The 11,687-nt window shown below is 38.7% G+C and overlaps 1 protein-coding gene across 13 annotated transcripts in view; it reads right to left on the bottom strand.

The window, feature by feature from the left end:
- Window positions 1–7,401: 7,401 nt before the first annotated feature.
- The window catches only part of LOC132359952 (cyclin-Y-like protein 1), a 49,407-nt gene continuing 45,121 nt past the window's right edge, over window positions 7,402–11,687 (bottom strand). For all 13 annotated transcript variants that reach the window (XM_059914890.1, XM_059914888.1, XM_059914889.1 and 10 more), the window contains 2 exons: window positions 9,467–9,629; window positions 7,402–7,920 (listed from right to left, as the gene is read on the bottom strand). In XM_059914890.1, the coding sequence (XP_059770873.1) occupies window positions 7,804–7,920; window positions 9,467–9,629 (280 nt within the window). In that variant the 3' untranslated portion in view covers window positions 7,402–7,803. The remainder of the gene's footprint in view (window positions 7,921–9,466; window positions 9,630–11,687) is intronic.

Raw genomic sequence — 11,687 nt, 5'->3', positions numbered from 1 at the left:
ATTAAGGTCTAAATACAAGTCAGGGAACCCAGATAAGATAAGAGGATATATGGTTCTCCCTCTGTATTTGTGGGTAATTGGTTCCAGTCGTCTCCCTCCCCCCCGTGCCACCCCATACCAAAATCCATGGATGCTCAAGTCCCTTATATAAAACGGTGCAGTATTTACATATAACCTACGCACAATCCTCCCATCTTCCCCCGCACCCTCCTTTATACTTTAAGTCATGTCTAGATTACTTATAACACCAAGTACAAATCCTAAGTAAGTAGTTGTAAATATAATGCAAATGGTTGGTGGTGTGCAGCAAATTCAAGTTTTGCTTTCTGTAACTTTCTGAAATTTTTTTCCCTAAATATTTTCAGTCCATGGTTGGTTGAATCCACTGATGCAGAACCTGTGGATACGGAGGGCCAACTGTAAATTGATTTAGAGTTGGCACTTCCCTGACAATCTGGACAGATGCTTAGTAAACCTGAGATAATTAATTTAGCATCAAAGTGAGTACTATGAGCATTATTAGATTGGTACATGTTAGGGCATTTGGGAGAAGAGAAAATACAGCAGTTGAGCTGGATCCTGGTGCAAGAGCCACTGTGCCTTACCCGTACAGGTCTCTAGTTGGCACATCTTCCCAATGCTTTCTCATTGTTCATTCCCCCCAGTGGAAAAGGGGGGCACTGTTGGACTTAGGAAGTTGGAGAAATAGGTAATAATGCTTCTTTTAGTGATTTAGTTACAGAGCTCTTACGTGCAACAGAATGAGAGGAAGTAGAATGGTTCTGTGCATAGATTTGGGAGCTAGACTGATTAGGGATTCAACTCCCAGCTCCATCATTCATGGGCTGTTGATCCTGAACAAATTACTTAAGCTCTTAGTACTTCACTTGTGTCCTGCATCTGAGTACTTTCTCATCTGTGAAAGGGGGATAATGATAGTACTTATATCTTAGGGTTGAGAGGATCTAAAAGATTCAATCAGGTTAAGGTAAGTAAAACAAGGAGGAAGCAGCCATTCAGGCATGGAATGGAAAGGGAATTGAAAGACTAGTTTTCAAATTTGTGTCTGCATAAGAATCATTTGGGGTTCCTATTAGAAATGTAGATTCCCAGGCTTCAGCTCCAGGAATTGAGATTAATTTGGGATCCCAGAATTAGGTCTTTTTGTTCTGTTTTAGTAAACTTTTAGAATTATTTTAGGTTTACAGAAAAGTTGCAAAGATATATCCATTTTGCCCTAATACTAACATATTATCATAGCACATTTGTTAAACTAAGAAGTCAACATTAACGCACTACTGTTAACTCCAGACTTCATTTGGATTTCACCAGATTTTCCACTGATGTTCTTTATCTGTTCTAGGATTCCACATTGCATTTAGAGAAGCTTCATTTCTTACAGGGACTTTCAGCCCATGAGAGGCAGGTGGTCTGGAGACCACATCTTGAGAAACACTAGGACATGTCAAGGGCTGAGGAAGGTCAAATTGCCCCATCCTCACCACCATCCTGGTGGTGGGGGTGTTGGATATAGAAATTTGATTTGAAGAGTTGGGATGGAATCCTCTCCCTTAGATGAGAGGGGTTACCTTAAGAAGTGAGGCATCTATTCCTAATGCCAGATGAAATGAGTTTTGGAGTTTGGAAGGTGGGGTTGCTGCCTAGCCTGAGGAGATACATCTAGGGTTGTGGGCAGATCAGGGGAGTGAGTGCAGCAAATTGGGAACAACTACTTTGTGGGAACACAGGAGGGCTCAAGTAGTTGATTAAAGGGGATTACAAGGGGCCAGTTAGCCCGTGAGCCATATAAATCCTGTATTTCCTGGAACCTGGTGATAGTGTTTTAGAAATGGCTCATAGTCGTAACCAACATCAAGCACTGCCACATTGGACACGAGCAGAGAGTCAAAGGGTGAAGCTGAGGTGACCTTGTTGAGAGAGGGCAGTGGGAGGTGGACAAAACACTGATGCCCTGCGTTTGGAAGAGTCGGTTCCCACAGTGAGGAGATAAAGGGCCACCATCTGGGGAGCTAGAAGTAAAGGTCAGTAGAATTGAGAACGGTAAGATGAAGGAATAGATGTTGTAAGAAAAAGCTAGCAGAGTAATTTGAGGTCTTGAAGTAGAGATCGACATATTCTTGAGGACCTTAGGTCCTGAGGCTGTCACTGACTTTCTCTAATCACATTCAAATTATTTAGCTGCCCTCACAGCAGTTAAGTAATCACCTAACCTGTTCCTTTTTTTTTTTTTTTTTTTTAAAGAACATTAACCTCTTCATTTGACTCTGGATTTCTCTTAATTTCTATACTACTTCACTTTCCTGGTTCTTTCTGCATGTTAGAGATCCTAAACCATAAACCGGTATTCATAACATTTCTTTCACATGAAGTACATGTTATCTCATCTGCCAAACCCATTTAAAATGGACTAGTGGAAATTGCCTCAGAAGCCAAACAGATTGCACCTGTGTACAAGGGACCAGGTGTCTCTGAAGGGCTCCTAGATCTTTTGTATTCTTGCTGGCACGGTGTCAGGCTGGCCAGGCTGGTGAGTGGCTAACAGTTAAGATTTTAGGTGATCTAATCCTTAACTTGATAGATGCTGGGTGTAATCTACAGATTCTGCATAGAAATTAGCACTTACCCCTGGGAGAGCCCCTACCAGCTGTCAAGTGCATTACCAAATAGCTCTATACTCAAGAATGCGGCTTCTGGGTGAGGGAACAGTCGTAGTCATTTTACATGTGGTTAGAGAGAAGTCTTGGGTGATGAAAGATTTTAGCTAACCTACACGCTATAGGTAAACATTTCCAAAAACATTGCATAACTTGAATACAGAGTGAATTGTTTTCCAGTAAATACTGGCTTCAGCATTTTTCAAAAATCAAGGAATGGTATATTTTCTAGAATGGGAAAACTAAGAAATGAAATTTGACCTGTTGTAAAACTAGGATTTAGTGCTGTTGAATTTCAATAATGGGCATACAGGGTACATTAGGAGTAAATGTGAAAGAATAGGGTCATGATGGAATCTGATACAGGGTGGAAAACATTTCTCTTAACCAGAAACACTGGGCCCTAAGAAGTTGTCTTAGGGTCAACCACATGAATTTAACATACAAAAATGGCAATTTAATTTGGTTCAAACATACATTTCAAACTTTTGTCTTTTCCTTGTAAAGAATAAAGTTCAGTTCACGGCATACCAGAGTTAAAATTGCACAGATGTCAGTATTCCAATAGAGAAAAATAATTTTTTTTAAAAAGCGAAAAAGTAAAATTTGAGTTCAGGTAGTCAGATATTCTTTTATAGTCTTACTACTTTAGGGAACCAACCCTTCCTCGGTATAAAAATCTGGAAAAAAATGCCATAGTTGCCACCCTCTTAATAACTAGTTTCCATGCCCCATATTTGTTGGAGAACCTACTTTGTGATGTTTAAATTTTTACCTTAAGTTGCCTCAATTTCCCATTTATTAAAATGGCTGTATTGCCTCTAGAATTAAAGCTGAAGGGGAAAAGCAATTTTTAGCGATTCCCCTTATTCTACCAACTTGTTCTTGAAGCTACAGTCATGCCCAATGTTCCTACCCCCAATTTTTTTTTTTTAAACCTTCGACCACTCGAGATATGTCAGCATTTCTGCTTAGTAACTGGCATATTACTACGCGGTGCAAACTATTGATATAAACAGTGACTTGTGATAGATTTTTTTTCCCTTCTGTACTAAATCAGATCATTTCTCCTCATCAGCAACTTAACAAGAACAAAGTTAAAGATGTGACCTCAGGAAGGTAACTAAGGTGGATGAAATACTACGGCAATACTATCAGGACTGATGGAATATTGCTCAAGTGCAGTGGCTAGGGTCTAAAAGAAACTTTAGAGATCTGGTATATTTCCAACTGAATGTTAAGTGAAATAGCATGTTAAAGTCAAATTACGTGGCTTGTTTAAAAGTCACCCTCTTAACAGCAACCACAATTCTACTGCTTCCTGTTCTTCCATTTTCTTTCCTGTTCAATTGCTTGAAACCCTCAAACAACAAGTTCTGATTCTACAGTATTCCTGTAATTCCTTTCTCTGTGTATTTACCTACTTTTATCTTTCAATGTGCATTTCCATCTTGGCACCATAACAAACAATTCAAAAATGCCATCTAATGCATTATGCCACTGAGCACTGTAGCCAGTGATTTTAAGTGTACTAGATTATCTTCAGGTTGAAAAGAGCGTAAGCTGAAGAAATAAATGTCTACATCTTAACTAAAGGCAGGGGTCAAAACAACTTATGAATGGTTAGTTTGAAAATGCTTTAAGGCCCGACTATCAGAGCTGACTGAAAACATTTGAGTTAGGCAGAGTTGTAATGTTATGTGAATAGTGAGAAGTGTTACAAACACAGTAGCCATATATTTTAATTAAAACAGAGTTTATTAGCTTTTCTTTTAATATAAACATGAGGAAGAAAAACCACATAAGTTGTAGCATTCTTTTCAAAATAAAACTGCAATCAGTACTTGAATTTCCAAGCTCCAAACTCCATAAACAATATTTTTTGAGGTGGTAGATTGTAGTATTTTATATACCATAATTTATCATTTATGTCTCTGTCCCTTAAAAATGATGGAACCTGCAGCACTCAGTATAATGTGAAGCCTTGCTATAAAGAGAGAAAGTACTTCTGGCCCAGAAATGCTTTGTTTACAGGCAAAATTCCTAGGATTACATTTGAGAAGGTAGGAGGAGAAAGATTTCACATAGTTGAGAACACTTTTTTTTTTTTTTTTTTTTAATATTTCAAGTTTAGGTGACATCGTTACCAATCTCCAAAAAGACTGATTACTGGACCTCCCTGCCTTTTAAAGCCTGAGGTAAGGGTTCCTAAGGTTTATATGCTTCCTCTTAAATAGAACTTGAAGTGAGACACCTACAGCCAGGTTAACACACAGGATAGAAAAGCTGTTTCGTATCACTTGCTCTCCTGTCCCTACTATTAGGGTCCAGTTCCTTTCAATTTATTACATGTGAATTAACACTGTTGTTCATAATTCCTTTACCAAATCTAGAAAAAAGAAACTTAAGTGATCAAGCAGGTAAGCAGCCCAGCCTTGCAAAGGACTATTTTAAAAAGAGGAGGGGAGGTATCCCCTCAAGTCTTAGTGCAATTTTAAGCTTTGATACTTGTAGAAGTATAAATGCCACAAACTTACAAAACATCATTTGAAAGTTTAATCGAATTTCTTCTAAACTCATTTAGTTTTGTAAATTTTAAACGTTAAGCGTTTATTGTTTTACTTTTTATTTTTTAAAATTTATGTATTTATTTATTTATGGCTGTGTTGGGTCTTCGTTTCTGTGCGAGGGCTTTCTCTAGTTGTGGCAAGTGGGGGCCACTCTTCATCGCGGTGTGCGGGCCTCTCATTATCGCGGCCTCTCTTGTTGCGGAGCACAGGCTCCAGACGCGCAGGCTCAGTAATTGTGGCTCACGGGCCTTCCCAAGCCAGGGCTCGAACCTGTGTCCCCAACAAGAGAGCCTGCGACAGTGAGAGGCCCGCGCACCGTGATGAAGAGTGGCCCCCGCTTGCCACAACTAGAGAAAGCCCTCACACAGAAACGACCCAACACGCCATTAAATAAATTAATTAATTTAAAAAAATAAAAAATAAAAAAATAAAAGCTTAATGTTTAAAATGTACAAAAGTAAATGAGTTTAGAAGAAATTCGATTAAAGTTTCAAGTGATGTTTTGCCAGTCTAGCATTTATACTTCTGCGACAGTGTTCTGGAGTATCTAAGCACACTATATTAAAGCTTAAAATTGTTGTAAGACTTTTCGGACACCTTCTATTTCATCACTGGCTTGTTAATTACTGGACCACCATGTTGGCTGGAATTATGAAAATATCCTTTAATACAAGTATATAACAAAGAGGAAAATCATCACAAAATCAGAAGCACCATTATAGTTAACAAGAAATGCAGCACGGACCCAACAGAAGGAAATAACCTACTTTCTCTGTTTATGATCGCAAACATGCTAATATGCTAATAAGTACTGCCTGCAAAGAATTTGGATGACATGTGTTATTCAGCAGCTTTTTGGTTTAAATTGATTGCCAATAATGACTAGCAGCTTCAATGATATAGTAGGGAGGAAGAACCCTGCAAAACCTAACGATGCTACGACAGTCTGTTCCGAAGTTTGGCTTTATGAGTTGTTAGGAGTCCCATGTTTTTTTATCGTTTTTTTTTTCTTTCTCTGTTTATGATCGCAAACATGCTAATACGCTAATAAGTACTGCCTGCAAAGAATTTGGATGACATGTGTTATTCAGCAGCTTTTTGGTTTAAATTGATTGCCAATAATGACTAGCAGCTTCAATGATATAGTAGGGAGGAAGAACCCTGCAAAACCTAACGATGCTACGACAGTCTGTTCCGAAGTTTGGCTTTATGAGTTGTTAGGAGTCCCATGTTTTTTTATCGTTTTTTTTTTCTTTCTCTGTTTATGATCGCAAACATGCTAATACGCTAATAAGTACTGCCTGCAAAGAATTTGGATGACATGTGTTATTCAGCAGCTTTTTGGTTTAAATTGATTGCCAATAATGACTAGCAGCTTCAATGATATAGTAGGGAGGAAGAACCCTGCAAAACCTAACGATGCTACAACAGTCTGTTCCGAAGTTTGGCTTTATGAGTTGTTAGGAGTCCCATGTTTTTTTTTGTTTTTTTTTGTTTTTTTTTCTTTCTCTGTTTATGATCACAAACATGCTAATATGCTAATAAGTACTGCCTGCAAAGAATTTGGATGACATGTGTTATTCAGCAGCTTTTTGGTTTAAATTGATTGCCAATAATGACTAGCAGCTTCAATGATATAGTAGGGAGGAAGAACCCTGCAAAACCTAACGATGCTGCAACAGTCTGTTCCGAAGTTTGGCTTTATGAGTTGTTAGGAGTCCCATGTTTTTTTTTTGTTTTTCTTTTTTTTTTTTTTGTTTTTTTTTGTTTTTTTTTTCTTTCTCTGTTTATGATCGCAAACATGCTAATATGCTAATAAGTACTGCCTGCAAAGAATTTGGATGACATGTGTTATTCAGCAGCTTTTTGGTTTAAATTGATTGCCAATAATGACTAGCAGCTTCAATGATACAGTAGGGAGGAAGAACCCTGCAAAACCTAACGATGCTACAACAGTCTGTTCCGAAGTTTGGCTTTATGAGTTGTTAGGAGTCCCATGTTTTTTTGTTGTTGTTGTTTTTGTTTTTTTTGTTGTTTTTCTTTTTTTTTGTTTTTTTTGTTTTTTTGTTTTTTTGTTTTTTTTTTTTCTTTTTTTTTGTTTTTTTGGAGTCCCATTTTTTGATGGTAATACTGCACTGATTCTAAAGGAATATGCAGCAGTATGGGACAATGAGGTAAGAAAAACATAAAAGTTATATAGTTAGTGTCTTTAAAGTCTAAAAATTTAAACTATTAATTAAAAAACCTCACATAGTTCACAGCTATCAGGTATCTGTAAGTGGATTGGGAGCAGATATCTGTGCGTGGATTGGGAGCTTTTAGCTTTGGAGTGGTTTTTGTAACTCTGTTTACAATAAAAAGGACAGAAGAGCGTGTTACATTGACGAGGTCCCGTTCTTTCCTATGAGCATAATCTTTGCTTGTCCATGAGTCTCTTGAATTCAATGTCTTTCTTTAAGGTGAAAATACTAACTTTGCTGGTTTCTGAGCAGGAGAGGTGACATTTCTCCAGTCCTTGTTTCGAGGGGTTTATGATGTTACAACCCCTCACTTCTCCCTTAAGAGAGGATGGTATTGGAGCTCCGAATACCAATGAAATGATCAGCGCTGAAAGACCTTCTCATAGCAGCTCTACACACGTCTTTGTATTTGTCATCACACAATCTGGAAACGGCCTAGGAAAGTCAATCAGGTAGAACATAGGTATAATTAGGGGGGAAAAAAAAATGTTCGGACCTTAAAAAAACAAAAAAAGCATCATTGATAAGCCACACATCTACATTCGTTTAGATAGTTCATAGTTACTGCTACTTTGGATAGCTGATATCTACACTAACTGACAATTCCCTAAGGTAATAACCTTTAAGGGCTATGATTAGATTGCTGGGGCAAGGGGTAACTTGCCCTAATAACTTAGAGTTACTTAAAAATTGGGTTCCTAATGATAGGCTCCTAATAGCAATATCATCTGTTACCTACACACGTGATCCTTAAACGTAATGGACATACACTTGGGCAAAATCAGTGTTTACTCAGCTATTCAACTTCTATTCAGTTTTCATTAGTTATTACATACTCTAAGAAAATTTTAATCAGGTAGGTATGTGCTGAAGGTAGGAGAGGTCTAATGACAAGCGCTGAAAGGTGCTATTTCACTTGCACATAAATTATGGTAGAAAAACATCTTATTCTAAAGTACCACCAAGGTACCACAGAAAGTATCAATTTTAAATGTGTTCATTTCAGTTGTGAATTTTGCTGTATACCCACCAAAAAATCATAAGCCATAAGTATTACTTTGTTCCATGTACGTTACCATTTATATTAAAAACTCATGTACTTTCTACATCCAGTATCTGAATCCACATTATACCTTCCAAGTATAGGTCTCTCAGGTTAGCCACGGATGCTTTGTCTAATAAACTCAGGGGACTGAACTGTGATACACATACACACACACACACACACACACACACACACGAACTGCAAGCTGAGTAAAAAACAGTTAAGAGGGAATTCCCTGGTGGCGCAGTGGTTAAGAATCCGCCTGCCAATGCAGGGGACACGGGTTTGAGCCCTGGTCCGGGAAGATCCCACATGCCGAGGAGCAACTAAGCCCGTGCGCCACAACTACTGAGCCTGCGCTCTAGAGCCCGTGCTCTGCAACAAGGGCAGCCACTGCAATGAGAAGCCTGCGCACCGCAATGAAGAGCAGCCCCTGCCCGCCGCAGCTAGAGAAAGCCCGCGTGCAGCAGCGAAGACCCAATGCAGCCATAAATAAATAAATACATTTCTTTATTTATTAAAAATATCAAGACAGTAGAAATAGTCCAAAACATCAATTATAAAAAAAAAAAAAAGACAGTTAAGAGTGGTAAGTAGATTATGTAGGTACATATGATTAGGGATACAATTTTAAGAAATTATTCATGTATGGTTATATGTAAGTGTAGAGGTTCAAATGGAAAACCATTAAGAACAGATTAAATATGATTTAAAGTATTCTGAATTATGGTTACAGAAGAGACAATTTTTTTTTTTATAATGTGGGATCCCTGTATAAACCATAAAAGACACAGGAAATATGATGCCAACGGGTCAATAAGCTCTTCAAACTGTTAACAGCTTTCCATTTTCCTAATCACTGCTTAATATAATTTAGCTACAGATGTGGCTTCGGTGGCTGACAGAAAACCCCAGTTAGTGATTTCACAGCCTTACCTCTAAGTTCTGTGCTCTTTGTTTGGTAAGAGGAGTGAATAGAACATTCAGGTTGTTGTCATGTGCTAAGGAGCGAAGGTCAAAGTAGTATTTGGCATACACACTGACAGGAACATCAATATTAAACTGAAGTAGCTCCAGGAAGTGCCTTTCCATCTCATTCCTGGGGGAGGAGGAGAAGACAAAACCAACACAGGACAATTTTAGTCAACTGGGCTATCTTCAAAAATACCATTCTGAGCTACTAGGATGGCTCTAAATACTGTTTTGAAACAAATAATGGCTACCCAGCTGGATTAATACCCTAATGTTCCAACAAGGTACAGCTATTTGTGGTCCTTTCTGCGTCCCAGCACTTTGAGTCTGGGACAAGGGGGAAGAGGTTATGGCCCTCTTATGCACTCATGCTGCTGACTCAGGGGCTCATTCTTCAGAGTTCCATTAGTGCAGCTGTACGATTCATGCTCCACACTCACTCACAAGGCCCCGCTATAGTGATCAGATGAAAGGAATGATGTATGCTGTTTATTAGCTCTGAAGAACTTGCAGACATTTTCACCGGGCTGATGACACGAAGGGGCTTACTGAAGTAGAGACGAGCCAACAAAAGGAGTGGGCACATCACCACGGCAACAAATGGATCCATCGAGAGCCACTGCTATTATCTCTGAGGGGGGAAAACTCTTGAGGCAACAAGGATTCATCTCAAGTAAATAAATAAATAAGCTACATTCGATGGGAAAGGGAATCCCCCCACCCCCACCCCGTGCATGGGGCTGTGTCAAAGGGCATAATGCAAGTTTCTGTTCACCTTAAAACCTTACTAGGGTGAGTTGTCGTCACCATGACAGGACAGGATGCACTTTTTAAGCTTAGGAAGGCAGTAAGATTATGTCTCAGCTAGACTAAACCCACTTTACGATACGACCTCTGATAGAGCAGTTGTTTCCCCCGGTGTTAGGAGAGCAGCCCAGAATGTTCAGACCTACCGCCCCTTGCCAGGACAGACTGCACACGCCCACAGAGGGCGAATTCAATGAAGTGGGAAAGTAGAGTGCTGGGAGCAGGCTTCTGCTATATGACCACATCCAGCCATTTGCTTGCCAAATGTTTAAGTAAATAAATATAAAATTAGAGTAAATCTTACCACTTTTCACAGCAATCACTTTAGAGAGTTGATTATATAAAAATGATAAATACCCAAACAAACATGCAAGTGGCTTATTTTACAATACATTTGGTTTCTTGGTTTTAAAGTGTTAATATTTTATCCATTGGATAAATCAACAAATGCTCCATGTTCTCCTGCATGGAGAGCAGAGTATGAGCAGAAATGAGGTTTCTCATTTGTTGAACTTTAAACCTAACTGAACCTACTTCCAAAATTCATTTCCTGTTCATACGGCCAGAAGTCTATAGAAATGTAAATCAGATAATGTTTTGATAATCAGCTAATCAGGACTTAGTTTACTACAGGAATAAATGCACTTCACTATCCCTTTTATATTTTCTCCACTAATACATTTTAATTGTGTGGAAATACAGTACTTCATAGGATTAACATGTCTATTAATAGAGCTTTAATCACTGAAGAAAAGCATTATGCCTACAGAATATGCATCTTCTGTGTTTTTTGCTGTTTTTAAATGGCTAGGTGGCTGAAGAGCCTACCACTTACAGGCGCAGCAAACTGTCTGAACAGCAGCTGCTCAGTTTAACTTACTCTTTTGAAGGGAAATATATATTTAACAAGACACAGAGATGTTAGAAAGTTTTAAGGAAAAGCTGATAGACAGCAATTTTTCAATTCAGACTCAAAATGAGACCATTACAAATAGTAGTCAACAGCAGAGGGATGAAACAAATGTGTATTAAACACTTTGTTGTAATGCTTTCCAACTCCCAAAGATCATAAACAAAAGCAGCCTATTATAAACATAACTCCTGGTGATTCTCCGTTCTACACAGAAAAGCGTTGTTTAGAATTAGTTTCTTCATAGCTGGACAGTGCCGCCAATGCTCCTGGGCTCCATGTCTATGAACACCCACACGTTCCCCTGCATGTTCTCTGATGTTGTCCCTGGAACCAGAGCCCCAGTCAGCTCAGTTGCAGATTCTGAGAAAATTTCAGCTGCCATCATGGCAGGGGTGGTGTTCACGATTACAAATTTTCCTTCCTTCAAGGGACCAGTTTAAAGACTGATGATAGTGTTGGTCAACG

The sequence above is a fragment of the Balaenoptera ricei genome, chromosome 2 (genome assembly GCF_028023285.1).
Source record: "Balaenoptera ricei isolate mBalRic1 chromosome 2, mBalRic1.hap2, whole genome shotgun sequence".
NCBI lineage: Eukaryota > Metazoa > Chordata > Mammalia > Artiodactyla > Balaenopteridae > Balaenoptera > Balaenoptera ricei.
The sequence above is the reverse complement of the archived record's forward strand: the minus strand, read 5'-3'. Positions and strand labels throughout refer to the sequence as shown.